The sequence below is a fragment of the Carcharhinus amblyrhynchos genome, chromosome 11 (genome assembly GCF_965287045.1).
Source record: "Carcharhinus amblyrhynchos chromosome 11, sCarAmb.v2.hapA, whole genome shotgun sequence".
NCBI classification, from domain to species: domain Eukaryota; kingdom Metazoa; phylum Chordata; class Chondrichthyes; order Carcharhiniformes; family Carcharhinidae; genus Carcharhinus; species Carcharhinus amblyrhynchos.
Window position 1 is genome coordinate 46,836,830 of NC_137334.1, and position 26,840 is coordinate 46,863,669.

At 39.7% G+C, this 26,840-nt stretch overlaps 1 protein-coding gene across 3 annotated transcripts in view; it reads right to left on the minus strand.

The window, feature by feature from the left end:
• Positions 1-26,840, minus strand: part of LOC145350100 (cytoplasmic dynein 1 intermediate chain 2-like) — an 88,497-nt gene that overhangs the window by 14,837 nt on the left and 46,820 nt on the right. For all 3 annotated transcript variants that reach the window (XM_080199005.1, XM_080199002.1, XM_080199004.1), the window contains 3 exons: positions 14,533-14,616; positions 11,241-11,403; positions 11,055-11,154 (listed from right to left, as the gene is read on the minus strand). In XM_080199005.1, the coding sequence (XP_080055131.1) occupies positions 11,055-11,154; positions 11,241-11,403; positions 14,533-14,616 (347 nt within the window). The remainder of the gene's footprint in view (positions 1-11,054; positions 11,155-11,240; positions 11,404-14,532; positions 14,617-26,840) is intronic.

Consider the following 26,840-nt stretch of genomic DNA (forward strand, 5'->3'; position numbering starts at 1 on the left):
GGGACTCGAAACCATTGAAAAGCTGGAAGAGTGCACAAACAAATGTTTCAGAAACCTAGAGGATCCATGATTTATTGTTTACAGTTCAGCCTTCAACACCATTATTCCTACGAAACTCATCTCCAAACTCCATGGCCTGGCCTTGTCTCCTCCCTCTGCGACTGGATCCTTACCTTCCTAATCCATAGACCAGAATCAGTAAGGATAGGCAACAATACCTCCTCCACACCAGTGCCCCACAAGGCTGTGTTCTTAGCCCCCTACTATACTCCTTATACACCTATGACTGTGTGGCCAAATAAGCCTCCAACTTGATTTTCAAGTTTGCTGACGACATCACTGTAGTGGGTCAGATCTCAAACAATGATGAGACAGAGTATAGGAATGAAACAGAGAATCTGGTGAACTGGTGCAGCGACAATAATCTCTCCCTCAATGTCAACAAAACAAAAGAGTTTGTCAGCGACTTCAGGAAGCGTAAAGGAGAACATCGATAGGGAGGAAGTAGAAAGGGTCAAGAGCCTCAAGTTTTTAAGATGTTCAGATCACCAACAAACTGTCCTGGTCCCCCCTTGCTGACACTATAGTTAAGAAAGCCCACCAACACCTCTACTTTCTCAGAAGACTGAGAAATTTGACATGTCAGCTATGACTCACCAACTTTTACAGATGCACCATAAAAAGCATTCTTTCTGGTTGTATCACAGCTTGGTGTGGCTCCTGCTCTGCCCAAGACCACAAGAAACTACAAAAGGTTGTGAATGAACCCAATCCATCAAGCAAACCAACCTCCCATCCACTCATTGTTTACACTTCCCACTGCCTCGGTAAAGCAGCCAGCATAATTAAGGACCCCACGCACCCCGGACATTCTCTCTTCCACCTTCTTCTGTCAGGAAAAAGATACAAAAGTCTGAGGTCACGTACCAACCGATTCAAGAACAGCTTCTTCTCTGCTGCCATCAGGTTTTTGAATGGACCTGCCTTGCATTAATTTGACCTTTCTTACACCCTAGCTATGACTGTAACACTACATTCTGCACTCTTTCGTTTCCTTCTCTATGAACGGTATGCTCTGAATGTATAGTGTGCAAGAAACAATACTTTTCACTCTATGCTAATACGTGACAATAATAAATAAAATCACAAAGGTTGGCCACGGTTAAAATACAACATACGTACTTAATTAAGGACAGTTATGAAATTAGTAAGCATTAAAACTGCAAGCACGTGATTCTTAATTGATGAACTACAACTATTAATACTATGATTTAGTTTTCATAAATTCTTTTACTAATAAAAACATACCACTTACAAAACAAATGGCTTGAGTAATGTTAAAGACTTTTGTGTTTAGAGAAAAACAGCACTGACTATTATTAAGGAATAAATTATACACCAATCTCACATGCAATCAAGAAATTGCTTTCAAAGTTGCCCGACCCTCCAGAAGCTTCACTACACTGGCATCTTACCAAGAAACACAGCATTCAAACATATAGGGCAGAATTTTCCTTTAAAAAATGACTAATTGTCATAAGGGTGAGAGAACTGGAGCAATCTACGTCAATCTGTCCAGCCCAGACCAAACTGTAATCGTCCCACACTTAAGTCATTTTATGGGACAGTGGTGATTTGTGTGCTGGTTCTAGGAGAGACAGACCTAAACACACCAATGAGCCCGCTGCAAAGTGAATCCGTGCTGTTTTGATGCCTGATCCCTCACTGCACTGGAAGACACCCCCCCCCACCACCAACCGGTAACATGCTTCTCCAACACAGATCACCAGCAGCAGTGGGGCACTCCCACTGCATCCCCCTTCATGATGCCCAACATGCTTCCTTCAAAACTCCACCCCCCCTACCTTGACACTGCCCAGCCATGTTCCCAAGCTCCGCTCCCCCTAGCATGGCCACTATGCCTAACATCCGCTTGTGGGAATCAGTAGCAATTTTCACCGGGTTCTCACCACATCCTAGGGTCAGAAGACCCCAGGAGCTGGGAGAATCTAGCATAGCTGGGCTGAGTATATTTAAATGCTACTTTAAATATGCTAATCAACTTCATGCTCTTTCTTGGCGAGATCCAGTTTGCAGCAGCAGAAAATGATCGCGATGATTGCAAACCATTTGGCACCAGGCACAAAACCTGTTTTTAGGCCTGCACACAATCTTCCAGAATTGATGTAATCTATTAGGTAACCACTAAATATACCAGTAAAAAATCAGGGCACCCATTCAAGTGTAACTGCAGGCCCGATTTTGGGGCATGAAAACTTGGCAAAGTCAGGTATGAGGCAAGTAGCACAATCCACGCCCGCTCCCCCTTTACCAAGGCCTGAAAATGGTCACAATCGGGATTTAAATTGCATCTAAATTGACCTTAAGGCCCAACTTTAAAAGCACTTCTCCCTTTACCACTATGTTCGCCCATCCAGAATTGGATCCACTACCACTCTGCCTGAGATCAGTGGAGAGAAAGGGGAGTCCATTGCCACTCTGTGCTAGGGGAGCAGCATTCTATTTTTTTTCTGCACATGCGCAGTTGGAGGTGACAATCAGAGCTGCAGGGTTTCGGGCACATTAAGCCTGCCTACAGGCTTATGCAACGCAATTTGGAATCACTGAAAGTTCTGCAGGCAGAGTGTATATGGAGCACCTCAGAACGGGTCTAAAAGTCAGATCTGAAACACACCCAGTTTCAAATCCACCCAGCCATTAGAATCAAAATGGTAAAATAAGGCCCTGACCACTTTTAAGGGAATAATAAACCTTTCTTTCCCGATGAGACAAGGAGGTTTTGGTAGGTTGCGGGAGCCGTGGTGCACGAAGGTTGTGGTGAACCTGGTCAGGAAGAAAAGAAAGGTGTATAAAAAGTTCAGAGAGCTAAGAGATATTAAGGATCTAGAGGAGTATAACGCTTGTAGAAAGGAGCTTAAAAAGGAAATTAGGAGAGCCAGATGGGGACATAAGAAGGCCTTGGCGGGTAAAATTAAGGAGAATCACAAGGCGTTCTATAAATATGTGAAGAGTAAAAGGATGAGAAAAGGGATAGGACCTATAAGAGGTGATGGGGGAAAAGTCTGTGTGAAACCGGAAGACATGGCAGAGGTGCTTAATGAGTACTCTGCCTCAGTATTCACGGTGGAAAGTGATCTGGGAGGTTGTACCACAGGTTTGCGGCAGACTGAAAAGATTGAGTGTGTGGATATTAAGAGAGAGGATGTGTTGGAACTTTTAAATTCTGTCAAGATAGATAAGTCGCCGGGACCGGATGGGATGTACCCCAGGTTACTGTGGGAGGTGAGGGAAGTGATTGCAGAGCCCCTGGCAATCATCTTTGCATCGCCGATGGAGACAGGAGAGGTTCCGGAGGATTGCAGATGTGGTTCCTATTTTCAAGAAAGGGAATAAGGATAGCCTGGGAAATTACCGACTGGTGAGTCTGACCTGAGTGGTTGGTAAGTTGATGGAGAGGATTCTGAGGGACAAGATTTATGAGCATTTGGAGAAGTTTAGAATGATCAGGAATAGTCAGCATGGCTTTGTCAACAGCAGGTCGTGCCTTACGAGCCTAGTTGAGTTCTTTGAAAATGTGACTGAACACATTGACAAAGGAAGAGCGGTGGACGTGGTTTACATGGACTTCAGCAAGGCGTTTGATAAGGTCCCCATGAAAGACTTCTTGAGAAGGTGAGAGGGCATGGGATCCAAGGGGCTTTGGCCTTGTGGATCCAGAACTGGCTTGCCTGCAGAAGGCAAAGAGTGGTTGTGAATGGATCTTTTTCTGCATGGAGGTCGATCACCAGTGGAGTGCCCCAGTGATCTGTTCTAGGACCCTTGCTGTTTGTCATTTTCATAAATGACCTGGATGAGGAAGTGGAGGGATGGATTAGTAAGTTCGCCGACGATACGAAGGTTGGTGGTGTTGTGGACGGTCTGGAGGGATGTCACAAGTTGCAACGTGACATAGATAGAATGCAAGACTGGGCGGAGAAGTGGCAGATGGACTTCAATGCGGATAAATGTGTAGTGGTCCATTTTGGCAGGACCAACGGGATGCAGGAGTACAATATCAAGGGTAGGAGTCTTAGCTGGGTTGAAGAGCAGAAGGATCTTGGGGTCCGGGTCCATAGGACTCTTAAATCAGCCTCGCAGGTGGAGGATGTGGTCAAGAAGGCGTACGGTGTACTGGCCTTCGTTAATCGAGAGACTGAGTTTAGGAGTTGGGAGGTAATGCTGCAACTTTATAGGACCCTTGCCAGACCCCACTTGGAGTACTGTGCACAGTTCTGGTCGCCTCACATCAGTAAAGATGTGGAAGCTATTGAGAGGGTGCAGAGGAGATTTACAAGGATGTTGCCTGGATTGGGAGGCATGCCTTATGAAGATAGGTTGAAGGAGCTAGGTCTCTTCTCCCTGGAGAGACGAAGGTTGAGAGGTGACCTGATAGAGGTTATATAAAATGTTGAGAGGAATAGATAGGGTGGATTCTCGGAGGCTATTTCCCAGGGCTGAAATGGTCGCTACGAAAGGACACAGGTTTATGGTGCTGGGAAGCAAGTACAGAGGAGATGTTAGGGGTAAGTTTTTCACTCAGGAGGGTGGTGAGTGAGTGGAATCGGCCGCCGTCGGTGGTGGTAGAGGCGAACTCGCTGGGGTCTTTTAAAAGACTTCTGGATGAGTACATGGGATCTAATGGCATTGCAAGTTACAGATAGTTCTATGGCTTGGTAGGTATAGATGTGATTGGCGCAACTTGTGTGCCGAAGGGACTGTTTGTGCTGTAGTGTTCTATGTTTATTGCGACCAAACTGTCTCTTTGACACTGAAAATTTACAAGTGTGGATTTTAACTGTTGTTGGAGACTTAAAATAAAACGCTTTAAAACATTTTTGTCTCTCTCTCCTAATACCATCTTCCTTTACCTCTCCTCATTCTTTTCTGTACATGGCTTTACATTGAGTGAAATAATTGTTGACTTAGACTCCAGCTTCAGGAAGGATTCTTCAATTTTATTAAGGTGTTAACAAAGATCTGCTTTGTAGTGAGCACTACGAGATGTCCATTCTATTTCCCTCTCCAGGAGTGCTACAAGACCTGTCAAGCATTTCCAGCATTTCTGCTTTATTTCAGACTTCCAGTGTCCACAGTATTTTACTTTTGATCAAGATAGCAGATAAACTAACATTAAAACATATTATTGCGCATTTATAATGGTGGTGAGGCTGACATTACACCAATATATAATAAACATTTTAACATCAAGTTACTCAGCAGTAATAATGAATTTAGAACACTGTATAAATTCAGACCAGAATTTTACATTAAAAAGCAAAATACTTCAGATGCTGGAATCTGAAACAAAAACAGAAAATGCTAGAAAATCTCAGCAGGTCTGACAGCAACTGTGGGGAGAGAATAAAGCAATTCAATCCTCTCCCAACCTCATAGTTGAAATCTTCGCTGATTCTCTTTGCTCTCAGTTCTGACGAAGTGTCATCTAGACTCGAATCGTTGGCTCCATTCTCTCCCCACTGATGCTGTCAGAGCTGCTGAGATTTTCCAGAACTTTACGTGCTTGGGTGGGTGCGCTCCAGCCCCAGAAGTGCGTAAAATTGTGCAAGAAAATGTCAGGTGCATGTCCTAATGTCATTGCACCCCTGTGTGATATTTCAGTCCCCATGCCCAAGTCGTAAATGTGCCCACCAACAATCAAGAGCCAATTTAAATTGAATAAACATCAACTGACTGGGATTTTACGTTGCCCACCTGCTTTTACAATTGGTTGGTGGGTTGACTGGCAAAGCAACTTTTATGTTTTAGCTGCAAACTCGATCCAGAGCAGGATGAAAGCCAGGGTCCAATAAAATTAACAAACGCTTCTGGGGACTGAGGTCTGGGTATGATTGTGCTAGACACTTGTGGCATTGTCTTCCACTGATATTTATTTATTTTCTTTTACAAGTCAGCATCTTTGCAGCAGCTTCCCCCTTGAAGGAGAACAGTCCACACACTCCCTTTTCCTGGCACCTGCCCTCCAACTTTTACAGATGCACCATAGAAAGCATCCTGTCCTGATGTATCACAGGTTGGTATGGCTCCTGCTCTGACCAAGGCCATAAGAAACCACAAAGAGTTGTGAACAAAGACAGTCCATCACGTAAACCAGCCTCCAATCCGCTAACACTGTCTGTACTTCCCACTGCTTCGGAAAAGCAGCCAGCATAATCAAGGATACCATGCATCCTGGACATACTCTCACCTTCTTCCATCAGGAAAAAGAATCAAAAGTCTGAGGTCACATGCCAACTGACTCAAGAACAGCTTCTTTCCTGCTGCCATCAGACGTTTGAATGGTCCTATTGCATACCAAGTTGATCTTTCTCTTCACCCTAGCTATGACTGTAATACTATATTCTGCACTCTCTTTTTCTTCTCCCCTATGTACTCCATGAATGGTATATTTTGTTTATATAATGTATAAGAAACAATAATTTTCACTGTGTCCCAATATGTGTAACAACAATAAATCAAATCCTCACGCCTTCCCCTGCAGCGCTCAGCCTTTTTATGCAATGCATTTCACACTGGATGGCCATTAATTGGCCAGTGTAATATTGCATTAACAATGCAACCTTGAGCAGGAACAGGTTTCACATCCACTTCAACCCATTCTGACTTTGGGTGCGTCGCGTATGTAAAATTCAGGCCTCAGCTGGACTTCATTCAACAAGGCATACTTTTTTCATGGGTTTCCATACTGAGAATAGGAGTACAGTAATGGAACTTCAACAGCGCATCCTAGAGGAGTATGGAATCCACATTTAACTGAATACATGTGAACTCCAGTAGCTGCTGTCAGAGGAACAATAATGGCAAACACTGACAAATTCACTGCCATCATTGCTGCAAAATGTGCTGTTATATCCAATTTCAGAATAAATAGAAAATAGCAAAAGATTGAAGACAAAGTCCATGAACATTACATTTTACCCACGTAATGAAACTTCCACAACTCAACAATCACATTGGGATCTAACTTCAGTTCACCTCAAAAACAGTAGGTCTGAGACCACCTCCAGGGTACTGGTCTGGTTATTTAACACTGCTTGGACAGTCCAGTGTGAAACCAAATTGAAACTGTTGAAACTTGATTTTCTGTATACTTAATACAAGAATCCACAGCCCTGTTTGGTCTCTTACCACTTAAAACTAACTGGTGCTGGGAGTTCTGTTGTTGTTGGATTAGAGCAATGTAGGAATCAGCAGTGTTACCATTGGTCATCTGGATCCATATAACATTGTATAGGCATTGCTTCAAGGTTAGTAGATATTCTGTCTTCACAGGATTTCCACGTTTGTTTTTGTTTCTGTTGACTTATGTAAAGCACAGATGTTGAATAAGGATATGCTACTAGCTTAATTTTCAATACTGTAAATAAAATAATTGAACTTGACGATGAATGCAGTTGATAAGTTAATATTTGAAATAAATACAAAAAGCTGGAAATGCTCAGTAGGCCAGGTAGCTTTTCTGCAGAAAGAGAGAGTTAAAATTTTGGGTTGATGACCTTTCATCAAAACTTAATAAAATATATTGTTTCTCACCAGTCTACAGGTAAAGGAGGATTTTCTGGATTAATTTATTTTTATTGGTTAACGCCAAACACCGCATAATGAAAGGAAATTAGAAAGGCTGAGAGGAGTGTGAAGACTGACATGGAGCACTGAAGTAAATAACATGATTTGATAGACACAAACGAACAGATAGTTGAAAGGGGCATTGTGATTAGAGGTGACAAAGGAAATTTCAAAAGTGTCTGAGATACCACACAAGTACATCAGCTTTTAGACAAGTATTTCATTGGCAGGAATGAAAGAATCCAAGAGGTTGGGTGGAGCATTTAGATAGAATAATCAAAGCTAAGAAAGTCATACTAAAAATGTTGGTGGAAAAAGTGCTAAGCCTTAAAACCAGGCATCTTGGTATGTTTGTAAAAGTTAGGGTGGAGATAGCAGAAATTCTGAACACAATGTTTCAAAAATCATTGGATGTAGAAATTATGCCTGAACGTCAGAGGATTGCCAATGTAGCACATTTGTTCAAGAAAGGGGGAAGAAGTAAACTAGCCTAATGTTGAGATGCTTTAGTATGGAATAAAATGAAGGGCTGGAAGGACTTATTTAACTAAATGCTGGAGCTTTTTTGAGGAGGTAACAGAAAGGGTTGATAAAAGGAATGCTGTTGATTTGTGCATAGACTTTCAAAAGGCATTTGATACAATGCCACACAACAGACTAGTGAGAAAAGTTACAGCTGATGGAATAAAAGGGACAGTAGTAATGTGGAAACAAAATTGGCTGAATAACAGGAAGCAACAAGTTATGGATATTTTTCTGGCTGGAGGAAGACTTGCAGTGGTGTATCCCTGGGGTTATTATTGGGATATATACATATATATAAAAAATATATATTAATACATATTGATGATCTGGATCTTGGTGTGCAGGCATCAATTTCAAAGTTTGCGAATGATACAAAACTTGGAAGTATTCTAACCTGTGAAGACGACAGTGTAGAACTTCAAAAGGATAGAGACAACTTGGTGGAGTGGGCAGATGAAGTTCAATGTGGAAAAGTGTGAGGTGATGCATTTTGCTAGGAAGAACATATATAGACAATATAAACGAAGGGATAAAATTCTTAAGGGGGAGCAGAAGGACCTGGGTGTATATGTGGATAGATCATTGAAGGTAGCAGGACAGGTGGAGAGAACAGTTAATAAAGCAAGTGGGCTTTAATAATCGGGTACAAGAACAAGAAAGTTATGCTGAACTTATAAAAAGATGTGTACAATTCTGGATAGCACACTATAGGAAGGATGTGAACTTCAGAGAGAATGCCAAAGAGATTTACCAGAATAGTTCCTTGGTTGAGAAACTTCAGTTTTGAAGATAGATTGGAGGTTGGGATTGTTCTCCTTGGCGAAAAGGTGGCTAAAAGGAGATTTGATAGAGATGGTCAAAATCATGAATGGGCTGGACACAGTAGACAGGCAGAAACTGTTCCCACCCGTAAAAGAATCAAGAGTGACAAGGCATAAATTTAAAATGATTTGTAAAAGAAACAAATGTAACGAAAAACATTTTTTTTTAAAAAGGGAGTGGTTTGGATCTGGAATGTTCTGCCTGGAAGGGTGGCAGAGGCAGGTTCTACAAAGGCATTCAAGAGGGCATTACATGATTATTTGAATAGTAACAACGTGTGTGGGTATGGGGACAAGGCAGGGGAACAGCAGAAAGCCACGATGCTCATTTTGATAGCCGGTGCAAATATGATGGGCCAAATGGCCTCCTTCTGCACCACTGAAATACTGTTAAGGATTAATTAAGGCTGCCAGTACAGAGTTATGGCAAGATATGCCTAAACATGCAATTGAGGAAACAATAGTATATATTCATAAGATAAAACTGTGCATATAAATTTTGAGCAAGGGAGCAAATAACATACCACAAAGGAGTCTCTTTATATTTCACCTAAATATTGCCACAGTATTAAAAGGAATGTGGCAGTACAGATAGCAAGCTCGTAAACAAATTAACCAATATCTTTTAGATTGGATGGGCGGGAAGAGGGGTTGACACAGGGGAGTGTATTAGAAATGCAAAAAGTAGTGTTCTAGGTGTCACTGAGTCCTTCACTTTTTTTTATACGTATGATCTGACATCTGGTATAGAAAACATATTTTGCTGTAATAATAGCAGCAAAACTGTTAGTGTTTGCCAGCATTGCTCCACTGGCAGCAACTACTATAGTTTACAGGTGTGTAGTTAAACATGGATTCCAAACGTCTCTGTAGGCTGAGCTGTTGAAGTTCCATTCATGCACACATTCTTAGCACAGAAACCCTTGAAAAAGATATTCCTTGTTGAAAGAAGTGCAAGTGGGTCAGATTTCAAACAATGAAGAGACAGAATACAGAAAACAGATAAAGAATTTGGTGAAGTAGTGCATCGACAATAATCTGTCCTCAGTGTCAGTAAAACGAAGGAGATAATCATCAACTTCAGGAAGAATAGCGGAGGACTTGGCCCTGTCTACATCAAAGGGGATGAAGTGAAAATGGTCGTGAGCTTCAACGTTTTTAGGTGTTCAGATCACCAACCACCTTTTCTGGTCTCCCCAAACCGACGCTATAGTTAAAGAAAGCCCAACAACCCTCTCTACTTTTTCAGGGGGCTAAGGAAATTCAGCATGTCCACTATGACTCTGATCAACTTTTACAGATGTACCACAGAAAACATCCTTTCTGGTTGTATCACAGCTTGGTACAGGTCCTGCTCTGCCCAAGACCACAAGAAACTACGTGAAGCTCAGTCCATCACGTAAACCAGCCTCTCATCCACTGACTCTGTCTACACTTCCCACTACCTCGGAAAAGCAGCCAGCACAATTAAGGACCCCACACATCCCAGACACACTCTCTTCTACCTTCTTCCATTGGGAAAAAGATACAAAAATCTGAGGTCATATACCAACCGACTCAAGAACAGCTTCTTCCCTGCTGCCAGCAGACTTTTGAACGGACCTACCTTATATTAAGATGATCTTTCTCTACACCCTAGTTATGACTATAACACTGCATTCTGTACTCTCTCATTTCCTTCTCCATGATGGCATGCTTTATTTGTACAGTGCGCAAGAAACAACACTTTTCACTGCATACTAATACATGTGACAATAATAAATCAAATGAGTTTTCAGTATTCCAAGTTCATAATTACTGCTAAGTAACTTGTTTGACCCTAAAACACTAATTTTATACTGGTGTTATTTCACATTCAGAACTTCTTAGTCTCAATGCAAAGGCATTAGTATAATCAGCCCATTACACATCCCATTGACATTTTAGACTACAGGGAGAACATAAATTCAAATTTCTGCACAGATTTATTGTCTTGTTATTTATCAAAAAGCAGCACACTTTCATTAAATAACCTATATAATTTGAGAGAGGGGTAAAGAATCATGCTAAAATAGAAAATGCTACCTGAGGTGACCAGTCCATGCATGTAACAACACGATGTTTTGACCAGCGCTCATCAAAAAACTGTCTATTTAGAGAAAGTTTAGCTCCACCTTGGAGTTCTCTGTTAAGAAGCAAAACGCAAGTCAGAAATGTTATTCAGAAACAGTGCTGGTCCAATAAATACAATAATAGTTATGTAAATATTACCCTTCTTTCTCTTCCAAATCCTTGCCGCTGTAGTCAAAAAAGAGATCTTTATGTTCTGCAAGAGCCCGTTCAATTATTCTGGTGCTGTGATCAAAGAACGTGAGGAATTCATCAGAGTGAATAATCTGCTGCTTTTCCTCCTCTGTAAGTTCACGTGGTGCACCTGTAAAACAAGGCAAGCAAATCTTTCTTATTTTAGATCTTGCTCTTTTAAACATTATTTAATTTAGAAACTTAGCATCTTAACTTTACCACCAATTCAATCTTAAATCTTTTTTAAGATGCATCAAATTGCCCATTAGTTGAAATTGTCCATTTAAACATGTTGACCACAGAACTTAATGCAACTTCTTACTGATATTTGAAACTCCCAACAATCTGATTGAAAAAAAATGCCAGTATCTTTTTTTCCAAAACAAAAAACAGTTTCTCTGTTCAGCAAAAGAACTATTCACATTCAACATTAATTTTATTCTACCTTATTTGATCTGTGAATTAGTTTACCAGGATCTAAAATATTCTGTATACATAAGAGGGCAAAGCAAGGATTAATCCCTTAGAACCTTCATTGCAAGAACATACACATGGTGTGGTACTAACCCATACAGTCTGAGGTGGTCTCAGTGTCAACCCCTAATTTTCACGTTAGTTCATCTTGGACACGGCAACAGTAGAACCAAAGCAATCAGCACCAGCCCCTGAGCTGGAGAAGGAGGAAGAGAAAGAAGAAAAGAAACTTGTACTGTGTTTTTCAGAGCCTCAGGATGTTTCAAAGAGCTCCACAAGTCAGTTAGGTTTAATGTGTAGTAATTCAATATGTGAGTAGGAAATGAAATAAATGATAAATAGCAATGAAATAAACGGCCAGTTACTCCGCTTCACCATGTTGTAAGACAGAAAATTTTTTTTTTATTGATTAGTGCCAAAGAGCTTCACATCCACCTGAACCACCATGGGCCTTGCCCTAATGTCTCCTCCAATAACACCACCCCTAATCCTACATTTCGAAGGGGGAGCTGAAGAGTTCTTGATCAACCAACATCACTAAAACAGATTATCTGCTCATTATCACACTGTGCACAAATTCCCACTTGTCCTACAGTACAATAGTGATTACAGTTCCAAAGTATTTAATTATCTTGTGAAGCAATATGGTTCATCCTGAGGTTGTGAAAGGCACTAAATAAATTAAATATTTATTTTTTTCTCAGTACTGAATGAAATGAAGCTAAGTATTCTGAGGTCCTCGAACTCCAAAATCTCTGACACAGTTGCAAGAGTAATACAACTGAGCCAGACTGACACTTGGTTGAAAGGCCAGCACAAGGATGGCCATTCCTGTCTGCTATCCAAATGCATACATGGATCTCAGGGACAGACAGGGTCAGATTCAACTGTGATTCCCATTCAAATCCAAAAGTCCAACAAAATGCATTGTCCAAGTTTACACAAGTGGAATTTGGTTGATTTCAAGTGTCTGTTGCTAACCATGGAAACACCCTAAGCACAAGTCATTGCCTACAGGATAGAGAGAAGAAAAGTAAGGACACGAAGAGAGAGATCTAAGGCAGAGAAAAAAGTTTGCTTTCCAAATGCTATTCAAACTAGAAAACAAGAATAATATCCACTGTTCATTATAATCTGCATTGATATAGTGCCATACTAGATAGGAAGGCTACAAAAGTTGCATCCATTGAGTCAGATGACACAGAATACTGGATTCAATTTCAGTCACCACATCCCAAAAGCATAAATATTCACATCAGAAATGGCACAGGTATGAGCAACAAGAATTATCTCAACAGTAAAAAGGATTAGTTATGAGGAAAGATTAGAGCTGCCTATGGTTATTACTTCAAAATTTACCTAGAAAGTATGAACAGAGCCCCAGAGCAGTGTAACTGTGGGGTATCTAAAGATGTACTGGGAAACAACTCCAATGTCCCCCTCCAGACATTTCTTTATGATTTGTATGACAATAGTCTTGGAAGTGCAAATTTCCCCTAGACAATTGGCATGCACTGGGAACCATTTGAAAACACAATTTAAATTGTAAACTTCAATTAGTTCCAGATCTGATACATCAATAGCTACCCAGATAAAATCAGAAAAATTAAAACCACTTCTAACTCCTGGGTAACCATTGCACAGATCCATAGCAACCCCACAGGGGGATTCCCCCCAAACCTGCCTCCCACCAACAACTGAACCTCCAGGGGCAACTGTCACACCCCCCTTCCATTAAAAATTCCATCCTATGCATCTACTCAATTTACCTTATACACTTACCTTCTCGCTGGCCTGTCGAGTACTTTTAAATTGGGCTGGACCTTTAACTTATCTGGGTTACCGCACCCAGTGCCATAAAAAAGCTGGTATGGCCTTCTTACATCCGACTAAGCTGCCTTTGATGCGAGGCACCAGGGACATGCTACACTGCTCGGATCTCACCAAATCTAAGTCAGAGATGAGTTTCTGATTTCACATTCGTGCTATTGCTAAGACTGCTTATTTTCATCTTCATAACATTGCTTGATTTCACCCCTGCCTCAGCTCATCAGCTGCTGAAACCTCCATTCATATCTTTGTTATCGCCAGACACAACTATTCCCACACAGTCCTCGCTGGTCTCCCACATTCTATCCACTGTAAATCTGAGGTTATCCAAAACTCTCCTGCCCAATTCATAGCTCATATCAAGTTTGATTCCCCATCACTGACTCATCTTGAGCTCACTGACACATGCTGCTACCAGTCACCAACAGTTTAAAATTCCACCATGGTCTTGCCCATCTCTATCTCTAATCTCCTCCAATCCTACATACTTCTGGGATATCTGCACCCTCTAATTCTGGCCTTTTATCCATTCTGATTTATTATCGCTTCACCATTGAAGGCCTTCAACTGCCAAGGCCCCAAACTCTTGAAAATTCGTTTCCTATATCTCTGTGCCTCACTTTCCTTCTTTAAGACATTCCTTAAAGATGAAGGTTTTAACCAATCTTTCGGTCAGCTGACCTAAAACCTCCTAATGTGGCTCGGTGCCATACCTTTTTTTATATAATGCTCTTGTGAAGGAATGTGGGATATTTCATTGTTAAGGGCAAATACAAATATAAATTATTGTTGTTGAAACAAAGAATTATTACAAAGATGATAGTCAAATGGTTATACTAGCGTAAAACATTTACTGTTGACAGATTCACATACAAATAAGTGAATATACGAAGTGTGTCATTGAAAACAGATAATGATTTTAAGCTCCTCAGAATGGACTTTCACCCCAAAATACCTTCTTTAACTTCTTCTTTCTGTATTTGTTCTGGTTCAGGTTCAATTGCTTGTTTAGGTACAATATCGTCCTCCTCCTCTTCAGCTGCAACATAACAATTTTAAAAACTTAATGTATCCTTATAGACATCCTGAAACACCTTACATTTAATTACAATACTTGCACATTATTAAAGTTTTTGTTATCAATAAATTCTTTATAAAAAGCAATTAACATGTTGACTTTAGTTATCTGAAGAAATGCTCCTCGTTATGAAAGATGAAGAAAAAAGTCAATTATTTTACAGCTGTCTGAATTGCTGCTTGCAATCTTCAGGCCATCAATGTCAGGGCAATGAAGAACTAACTAATGGCTTCTATCTTGAAAATGGCATGACAATCATTCCCTGATGGTATTATTGTCAGAGTTACTGACATGTACCTGCTTTTTACTTTGTTCAGTGCTTCAAGCTGTAACACCATTGGATTATTACAAATATATCTGAATTCTAGAAAAAATATATTTTCACTATACACTTAAAGATTTTGCTTAAAATGTTCACAACCAAAAACTGCTCTTAAAATTTAAAACAAAACAATACTGAAGTGCATTCAAAATTTCAAATATATTAACTTTCAAACTTCTGTAGCTCATATCTTGAAATTATGAGCACTGGCAGCATGAATAATTAAAGTTGCACTAAGACAAATAATAAAGTAATGGGAAAACAATATAGATCATTCTATTTGGAAATCGTGCACAGAAAAATAATTAACACAAAGCTAATTAACTTAGAGATACAAGATACATTTCAATGGCGGCCTAAAATAAAGCCCCCAAAGTCCTTGTATTTCCAGTAAGTTCAATACTGGAATAGCAGCGCTTATTATCACATCATGGTTTCTTCAGCAATATTTCAACATACAAACAGATGAAAGGAACTCTTTAGAAATGCTAAAGGTCACTCCCTCAAAGCTAAAAAGCAGGAAAGTTCTTGATAAGTGTTGTGGTTTTAGTTGTTTTGTATTCAGTAATACACTTGAATGTCACACAGTCCACTGAATAAAATATTCAAATAAAAGAATTATTTTATATTTCAGTTACAAATCAATTAACAAAAATACTCAACAAATTAACCATATAATACCATATCTGATTTTTCACTGAACCTCATTGGAAATAAGTAATTCAGCTTTATACTGCTATTCAAAGAGAATTTTGAAAATGATCACGATAAATAATTCTGTGCTATGTACAGTATTGATCTCATTTAAGGAAAGATGCAAGTGCATTTGAAACAGTTCAGAGAAGGATTACTATCCTAATACCAGGAATGGGCAGGTTGTAACGGTTGGATGGGAACTAAAGGGTGAACAGGTTAGACTTGTACCCACAAAAGTTTAAAAGAGTAAGAGGCAACTTGATTGAAACTTTTAAGATCCTGATGGGCTTTGACAGGGTGGATGTGGAAAGGATCTTTCCTCTTGTGGGAGAATTTAGAACTATGGGTCACTGTTTAAAAATACAGGGTTGTTTATTTAAAACAGAAACTTAAGGGTCTTTTTTTTCTTGGAGGGTCGTGAGTCTTTGAAGTTCCTTCCCCCAAAGGCAGTAAAAGAAGAGTCTTTGAATTTTTTTTAAGTCAGAGTGAATAAATTCTTGATTAACAAGGGAGTGTAAAGTTATCAATGTTAGGCAGGAATGTGGGGTTGAGGTTAGAATCAGATCAACTATAATCTTATTGAATGGTACAGCAGCCTGGAAGGGCCTAAAGGCCTACTCTATTTTTGCAGGTACATATATTCACATGCAAGACACTTGTATTGACAGCTAATGGAAAACAACATCTCAACTGATGACTTTGATTTTCCATGAAAATATAAAGTCATATACAATTTCTGTGCAAATTAAAATATTGGATGACAAATTAGTTAAAATGCACGCAATCAAAACAAGGAAGCTACTTGATGAGAAATATCCTGCATGACTAAAGCCTACTTCCATTACAGATTCAATACCATAATATCCAGAAGCTTAAATTTTGAAATCAAAACAATTTGGAATTATGAAACTCTAATGAAACAATACATAGGATCTGCATCAACACAAGTATTTTAACCACCACTGACTAACAAAGAAATTTGCAATTATGCAGCACCAATCAGGTTGTCAAGATTCCCAATGTTTTTCTAGTGCTTTGCAATCTTTTACACCTCAATTAACTTGCAAATCTGACTTTATTATCTCAGCAGAAAGACATCACGTCCAACAATACAGCATCCCCTTGGTTTTGCACCAAGGTATTAAGCTTTATTATATACTCCAGTACTACAATGAGATTTGAACCCATAACCTTTTGACTCAGAGGCAAGACTGCTGCCACCAAGCCAGGCTGACACTTATTGTTACTTGTCAAACACTGTCATATGATTAGGCCATATGACCCAATAACTGGTCTAAGAACAGATCATATAATTCTAGACAATGTAGAACAGAAAGGGAAGACTACAAGAGAGAATGGCACAAAATGATAATACAAATGGCAATTTCGATAGAAGTGGAAACAAGATATTAAATTAAAAAAAATTTTCAATTATGGGTTATAAAACTAAAGAGAGGAAAAAAGCAAAACCTTTATCAACCAGCCATAAATGAAAATTATTTTCCTTTCCTTCTCAAATTTATATAGTTCACCTGCAAAACAAACTGCACATAATAAACTCAAGTAAAACATCCAATAATTCAAAAGGGGATAGATTTTGTGCCATTTCCTGGGGCCACCATGTAAGGTACGGCAGCAGGTCTACGTTAGTGGAGGGATTAGCCTCAGTTTAGATCCCCTCTTTCATATTCTGAAGGGTTTGGTCTTGCTCGAGGTCTTCATTCAACATGCTGGCTCAACCTTTGGGATTTGCCATTTATTTTATTCCTGTCTCTTAGTGCTGGAGAATCACCTGGACCTTTCTGCCAATATTTTCAAGACACCAGCTTGTTGGCGGGAATCCCTGGTCTAATAGATCAGGAAAATCCAACTCCTTTAGGTTACAGCTCTAGCTTGCAACTAACAGTTGGACTTGAGGTCTGGTAAGCTGGAGGGAGGAAAATCTAAAACCAAAGGAAGGATTCCTTCTGGAATTTTTTTTAAAATTTGCCTGCGCAAGGTGCGTGACAAGTAAAACCTTGATGACAGCCCAGCCCTAGCTGTACTAAGAAGTAGCAGTGTTTCTCTTCTCAAACTGCTGTAGTTCTTGTGCTGATTGCGCTGTCACAGTTGCATTTGATAGGGAATTCGATCCAGTCAAAATGAAGCAGTCATATATTCAACTGTGATGGTGTCTAATTTGGAGGGGAGAATGCTCCCATAACCTTGTTGCACTTGTTCCTCCTGGTGGCAGAGATTATGGGATTGACCAGTACATATGTGGAGTTGTGGTGCATTCTTGAAAAGCATTTAAGAATAGACTAATCAAAAAAGCAGTTTACGCTATGGGGTCAGAATATATATCTGGGGCAGCAACAACATTAGTTTCACATGTTTTTAAACTTTCCCTTCCTCATCCCATTCATGTGCTTAAATTTGAAAGTCTACATATTCCAAATATAGGTATTAAAAATCAAGTTCATTCTGCTTTGCTCTTTCATTCTAATCTGAAGCTATGGTGTAAAAGGTTACAGTTTTTGTTAGGTCATCTGTCTAAAGAAACAGGACAGCAGGAAACTTCTCTTTACTTCAAGAAACCCATGTACAAGTTTAGTTGTGTAAGCTGTTCTACCACATGAGATCGGCTGGTCAGAGGATGGGAACCAGCTGCCTAGATCAGGTCTCAGCAGCCAGGCCAGATGACTAGACAACAAAGAACAGATGGTACTGCTGGGATTGTGTTCTCCACTACAAGGTGGCACTGGGATGGCACAAAGTTTTCTGCCTGACTGCCTCCAATCACATCTCTGACAGCAAGACTGTGTAATTACTGGCCCACCAGGGGAGTTAAAGGCAAGCATTCAGGCTGAAAACTGAATAAAATACATCTTGTAGGCCATAACAGCTGCCAAGCCACACTAATCGCCACATTTTCATATCTTTCACAACAAACACATTTAGGCAGACAATAAAATATAATTAAGCCTGCAAGTAATAGAGCTTAGAAAAATAACAGTGAAATGCACACTATGATGTTAACTTGTGCTTTATCGAAATGATAATCATATGTGCAAATTTAACGGTAGTTGGAAATTGAATCTGCCTACCATTCTGACAAGTTTACAGAAATGGGTTAATAACATGAACAATTTCAATATCCTGCAGATATGCTCATACTTTCAACCAAATGGGGGAAGTTAAAATCTTTCCTTTCAAGGGCTTCAATCAGCTGCAAAGGAAAACAGTAATCACTGTCTTTTGAGCAAGCTCTGCTGCATTTGTCAGCCCTTTCTCTAAGAATGCAGCCAGAGCAATCAACCTGCCATCCATTCAGAATGGAAAAACAATCTGAAAACACAGGGTATAATGCACCTGCCAGAGAAAATGGCCATTTCAGGAGAAGCTAGTGATCTGCATGACCCCACTGTGGAGGCGGTGGTGCAGAGGGGAAGAAATGCTTAAAAAGAATTCACAGTGATTCCGATCTCTCACACACTGACACTTCCTTACAAAGCATGCCAATTATAGCTTTTGTGCTACTTAAAAAAAATGAAAGCTTTTTTTCAAAAATAATCACACTGAGACACAGAAGATGCACATCCTTTCACAGAAATCACTTATACACTGGACAATCTATTAATCTGAAAGCAGTCTGACATGGTAGGGGTCCAACGTTGTTCAAGCACAAAACCAAAAACGCGACACCCAAGATTGAAATAATCTCTGCAGGTGTGCTTGCCCCCCACGTCATTTTGTTGACAGTTTTACATACAATCATCAAATCTAAAACCTTTACACTAAATAACTTTGAAATGAACATTTTCTCAAGACCAAAACTTGATACTGTAATAACTGCATTTTAAATAAGTGAATCATTGTAAACCAAATAATGGAATAGGCTGTATTTGCTTATTGAAAAATACCAAAAAGTACACAGAAACTGTAAGATGAAGTTTTACTCCTATAATTCCATGACAATATATTTTTTACCTTTGTAGAACGGACATTCCAAAAGTTCTGCATACAACAGTTGAAAATGCCTTTTTGTTTCCAATAAAATGGCAATACACATGCAATATCAGAAAGCAAAACTGATCTCATCAGGAAGTGAATGTCAGATAAAGCTGCACATTTAGAATAAGAGACTTGAAAGAATAACACAGCAATAAAATAGAAAAATGCTCAAATTTCCCAGAGAAATTGCTGCTTAAATACCAACCCAAATTTCCAATAACCTACAATATGAATAAAGCACTTAAGCATATTTGGCGGATCAGATGACTATCAGGATCTTTATAGTTGATGATTTCTGGTTGATAATTGACATCTTAATTGTCATTCAAATTTGGATAGATATTCTTAAATTTTAATGGAAACGTTATTCAACATACAGAATTGACTGCTGAGTTGGATAAACTTAATTTGCTTTGAGGACATTTCTCGCTTTTGCAACGTATTTAGTTTATGACAAAATAGTTAGCTTGTGCTCTGTAATTTAACCAATTGTTTTGTCATATTTCTGTGGATATTTTATGTTGAGGCGGTCAAATCCTGGGGAATAGTTGACAGAGTGAATTTACACTCTATGCGTTTCGTCCTAAAATTACTATTCAAATCTTGAGTTCACACTCAGGGATTTTGATCTTCCACATGCTGTACGTAACAGTCAGATATGAAATAGGTTTAATATACTCAATCCAGTTCACAGTGACCAAAAAAAATGATGTCATAATAAAGCAGAAATTAACACTATTAGCAACATCTCTTAGACAACAAGTTAATATGGGAAACAGAAATACTGAAAATGCAGCTCAGTGTATTCCTCAGGAACATCCTGGAGTTACCAGACACTGAACTGTACTAGCCATATAAATACTGTGTCTACCAGAGCAGGTCAAACACTAGGAATCCTGTGGCAAGTAATTCACCCCGACTCCCCAAAGTCTGTCCACCATCTACAAGGTCCAAATCAGGAGTGTAATGGAATACTCTCCACTTGTCTAGATGAGTGCAGCAACAAGAAGCTTAACAGCCACCTAGGACAAAGCAGCTTGCATGATTCCTACATGATTCTTGCATGATTTCTACAAACATTCACTCCCTCCAAACTGATGAACAATAGCAACCACGTGTACCAGCTACAGGGGCATTGCAGGAATTCACCAAGGTTCCTTAGACAGCATCTTTCATAGAATCATAGAGGTTTGCAGCATGGAAACAGGCCCTTCAGCTCAATTTGTCCAAGCCACCCTTATTTTTTTTTAAAGCCCCGAAGCTAATCCCAATTGCTCGCATTGGCCCACATCCCTCTATACCCATCGCACCCATGTAATTATCTAAATACTTTTTAAAAGATAAAATTGTACCCGCCTCTACTACTACCTCTGGCAGCTTGTTCCAGACACCACTGTGTGTGAAAAAATTGCCCCTCTGGACACTTGTGTCTCTCCCCTCATTTTATCTGTTTATTCTATTTGTTCCAATTAATATCTTGAAAAAGATCAACTGACCCACTTAGAACCTTAGAATCTCTACAGTGCAGAAAGAGACCATTTGGCCAATTGAGATTGTGTAATTTCTCATGATGTTACCCTTGGTGTCCAGCTAAATCTACAACACACTTCTTCCCCGTACAGATATTCCTAAGGTGTGGAGCGCAGAATTATTCACAGAGCTTTGTATCATTAAACCATAATGTCTACTCTTCTATTCTCATTCTCTGGATAGAAAGACCAGCATTCCATTAGACTTTTTAATTTTCTGCACCATTTCTGAATGTGGGAATGACCCACATTCCTGGGTAGTAAGTCTCTTTCGAGTTTTTCTAGCTTCTCAACATCTTTACACACACTGTTTATCTTTTCTTCACTCCAAAATGGATAGTCACTTACTCGCCAATCCTGAAATACATTTGCTGATCAACATATTTTCCCAATACCAGATTTTAAAGTTTCATCAGGAATGGAACACTATCAACTCAAAGGTCTGAGATTCCATAAGGAATACACTCAAGTTTTCAAATCCACAACCACTACCATCTAGAAGGAGAAGAGCAGCAGATACCTGGGACCACCACAACGTGGAGGTTAGAGGTTCCCCTCCAAGTCACTCATCATTCTGACTTGGTAAAATATTGCTGTTCCTTCACTGTCGCTGGGTCAAAATCTGGAATTCCCCCCTAACTGCACAGTGGATGTACCTAAACCTCAAGAACTCCAACAGTTCAAGAAAGCAGCTCACCACAAACTTCTGAAGAGCAACAACAGATAGGCAATAAATGTTGGCCTGGCTAACAATGCTCACATCCCATAAATGATTTTTTTTAAAAATTAGGCTCAATTTTAACTCACAGCAGGAACCTGATGGGGTTGGGGGGGGGGGGCGGGGAAATCAAGGAAAGAACTAAATATGAATGACCTCAGTAGTAACAGGTCTAGACACTTAACTCCCCAGCCTCATTTACAGACTTATTATCCCAAGACAGCTCCATATCTGAAACTCAGATAATTAGCAAGGAGGGGGTGTTTTGAGAGATTAGAATGTTTTGAAAAGGGAAAGAACCAGAAATGAGAGGTCTAAGCCTTCCTTGTGTGTCTCATCCAGATTTCATAAAGAAAGTAGAAAAACCCTTTACAAAAATGATGTTTGAGCCTCTTCTATACTTGGTTCCTCTTCCCACTATGTTCACTTGGCAGTAAAGCAATAAGGGGGGGGAAAAGAAACAATCAACATTAAAAAAAACACAAATTAGATACTGAAACCCCAAAGAAAGTAGCAAATTGTCTTCAGTATACTAATGGCCATGGATGGTGGTAGGGTGTAGGTTAAAGTACTTCTTAAAACTTCTATAATCTTTTAAAAATATGACCACTCATTCTTTCAGAAGAACACAATTTCGATCACTTGTTAGAACACAGAAACATAAGCTGTTCTTCCTAAACTAGTTCATTCTGTAATTCAACCTGTGAAAACTAGTTAGCTGTTATTGCACTTCGAGATGTTCACCAGAACATTGTTCTGAATGTTAGGAAGGTAACCGACAAACCAGTGACACATAACCAGTGCTTGGCCTTTGTGCTGTTGAGAGTTTTTTTCCCCCCCAACAAAATTATATTCATTTAATTTGCGTTATTTGAGTTGTTAGATTAATGAAAGTAATATTTTGATTTGAATCGTGTTGTGAAAATCCATTTGAAAATAGACCTAATTAAGTATTTTTGTTTGGTCCAGCAAGCTTGTATGCCACCCACACTTCCCCCTACCCCCTCCTCCAGCAAGTGTGTATGCCACCCATACCTTAGCCCCCCCCCCCAACCCTGCCCCAGCAAGCTTGTATGCCACCCACATCACCACCACCCCCGGAAAAAAAACAGCCCAGGACACTTAAACAGTATTTAAGTTTCACTGATACAAATGTTTGTCCAAATGATCAATCTCTTTAACATTATTAATTTTAAAAATGGCTTCCCACAAGTTGTTTGTGTTATTTGTAACCATGAGTATTAAATTAGTTTATTTTGTACTTTACATTGAAATAATTCTATTTCACTTTATGAAATACAGCATCCTTTTAGTTCAATATCTACAGAATATCAGAACAGACCTCCGTTGCTCTAACAGGTTCCATGCGCTAGATTCTAATCTCAGGCAATCATACAGAAAATTTTCAACTCCTATTTGGAATATTAGGGTTCAACTTTAAAACAAAATCATCACTGTACAGAAGCAAACACTCAACATGTGGTTATACTGAGCCTTCAATAACTAATTCTACCCCTATCAATTCAACACCAATATTGATTAGTCTTGAATCTTCACAACTTCAATGTTTTGAGAGGAATACACGAGAATGTTTTTTGTATCAGTTAAGGAAAATTACTTCCCTTTCCACAAGTAATAACATGCCTAACAGATTTAGGTACAAGAGAGTAGACAACAAAGCAGCTGTGTACCATATTGTCAATTTTTAAAGTAAAATGCTATGTGCTTCATGCTCACTTCAGTCTGGTTTTCATCAATAGATTTCACTCCAGCAGTCTATACAATAAGGGCTCTGCACTAAAGTAGCAGTTACTGCAAAAATGACCAACTATTGTCAATGAACAATGAACACAAGGTTAATGAACCACTGAGTTTTTACTCCAACTTAACATCAAAATTGTGATGTATTTCGTTGAGGTGGAAAGAAAAGCATTGCTGTAAATTAGGCTGCACCCAGCAATAACGATATGAGTGAAGTTACAGTTGTCTAGATGATGTGCTTCTATGGAGCAGGTTAATCAAAGTTAAATCATCTGTGAAATAGCTGTGTTTTGTTAACTTGGATGTATTTGTATCCTTCCAGGCATACAAGGCACTTGACTCATGTTTTATTTCCTAACTACAAATACACAATCAAACATACCTACTTTCGCAGTATTAAATGATTTTAACCAAGAAATAAATTACAATTTCAATGTGTCTTTTAAACTAAATGAAAATTCATAATATAAAAAAAGAATTCCTACTAAACATATCCCTTTCTCTTCTAAAGAGTCTAGCGTAGCTCAGTGTGCAGTACTCTAACTGCAGCCAGAAGGTTGTGGGTTGAAGCCTCTCTCCAGGGCTGCAGCACATAATTGAGGCTGACACTTCAGCACAATGCTGAAGGAGTGCTGCATCATTTCAGGTGTCGCCCTGAGGAGTCTAGGACAAGGGAACATTAAATGAGATGTCAAATTGAGGGCGCATCTATCTGCCTATTTGTGAACAATAAAGATCCCACTGCACTATTCGTGGAAGTGTCCTGCGCAATACACTTCTTTCAACCAACATTGTCAAAAAGTAAACTAACCAATTGTTCACCTCACTGCTATTTATCATGCTGTAAACTGGTTTTAAGTTATGTCCCCTTGTCCTATACTCCTCCCATCAGCAGAAAAAATTCTCTCCATCTACCCTACTAATTCCTTCCAAAATCTTTAAAAAACTTCAATCAAATCATCCCCTTGACCTTGTGCATTCCAGGAAATATAAGCCAAGATATCATCTTCACCATGTAGCCCTGGTAACACATTCTGGCGAATCTTTCCCACATTCCTACCAAGTATATCCTTTCTAAAATGCAGTGTCTAGAACTGTTTATAGTGCTGCAGATGTGGTATAACCAAAATTATTAAGCCAAATCATCCCCCTTCCCCTTATATTCTAGCCCTTTTTGAAAAGGGGCTACCATTCCTTAGCAACTGGCGCTGAAGTATCTTGAAGCAGGCAGAACTTCTAATAAGTCACCGGGAGAGGATCACATGCACAGAAAATACTGAAGGAAGTTAAGGATAGAAATAATGGTGGTACTACTGGTCTTAATCTTGCAATTCTCCTTAGATACGGGGGATGGTGCCAGAGGGCTGGAGAACTGCAAATGTTACACCACTGTTCAAAAAGGGTGCAGGCAAATCAATTTAACCTTGGTGATGGAAAAGTTTTAGAAACCATAAATCAAGGTATAATTAACAGAAAGTTGGACAAATGTAGATCAATTCAGAAAAGATTTGTTAAAAGCAAATCATGTTTAACTAAATTAATACAGCTTTTTTATATGTGTTAACTGTGTTGATGGGAGAGGATGGGGAGGCAATTGATGCGGTATATAGTGACACTCAAAAGGCATTTGATGAAATGCCATTAGACAAGCATATCAATAAAATGGCAGCATGGATACAAAGTGTAGTGGTGAAAGGTCATTTTTTAGATTGGAGGTGGTACATTGTGGGGTAGTAGGACCACAATTTTTCCAAATTCATGTTAATGACCTAGCCTGTACAGGGCACTTTCAAACTTTGCAAATGACATAACTTGCAATGATAGCAAACAGTGAAAATGATCGTGATTGACATCAAGATGACATGACAGGTTGGCAGAATGAGTGGACATGTGGCAGGTGAAATTTAATGTAAAATGCAAAATAGTACAGTTTGGTAGCAAGAATAAGGAAAGGCAATGTAAAATAAAGGATACAATTCTAAAGACAGTGCAAGAACAGAGAAACCTGAGGGAATACATGCACAAGTTATTGAAGGTAGCAAGCCAGGCTGAGGGCACGGTTAAAGCAATATATAGGATCCTGGGCTTTATAAATAAGGGTATAAAATTCAAAAGCAATAATAAATCTGTATAAAACACTGGTTGGCCTCAATTGGAGCAATGTGTCCATTTCTGTGCATATTTTGGGAAGAATGTGAAAGCATTGCAGTGCAGAAAAGAATTGTGTGACTAGCCCCATGTGATGAAAGATGCGTGGATAAATTGCTAGTACTGGGGCTGTTCTCTTCAAAGAGAAGGTTGAGTGCAGATTTTCAAAATGATGGGGTTTTCGTCACAGCCAATAGGGAAAAACTGTTCCAAATGGAAAGATTAGAGGTATTGTAATTTTAAAAAAAAGAGGAATTTTACCACCCCACCCACCACGGGAATCAGAGTGGGTGTGGGGCAGAACATGTCAACAGTCCACTGACCTTGGGTGGGATTTTACAGTTTCGGGACAAACGAGACCATAAAATTCCACCCACTGTGTGCAAGTTAAACGAAAGGAAGATAGCATAGTAGTAGTAACAGTAGTCTCTGAAAATTATTTCATTTGGAGGGCTGAGAGATTGTGCAATGCACTACCAGATTTAGTGACTGAAGCAGAGAGCATGGGCCCTATCTTACCATTTTGATTCAAAGTGCTGGTCGGACTTGAAACTGGGAGTGTTTTAGATACAGCATTTAGACCTGTTTTCAGGCACCCCCATACACACACTGCCTGCAAAAACATCAGCAATTTTGAATCACACTGCACAAGCCTGTGGGCGGGGCTTAACGCACCCAAAATCTCATAACTCCGAGCAGCACCTCCAAGTGCGCACGTGCAAAAAAATATAGAATGCAATTCCCCGCCACATCGCTTCCGGGCCAGATGATGCCTCTCCCCCCACCCCGAGCCCCCACAAACATTGCCTCACCCCCCAACATTACTGACCCCTTTAACCCCCCCCTACTCCCTCTGCTGCTGCTACCCCCCACCAACCAGTCTCAAGTAGAGAGCCGTCCAACCCACTTGCCTCCTCCTCCAGACCAGAACCACCACCACCCCCCCCCCCAAACCAATCTCAAGTAGAGAGCTGTCAGACGTTTGGCACTTACCTCCTCTGTAACTGGAGCGCCCGAA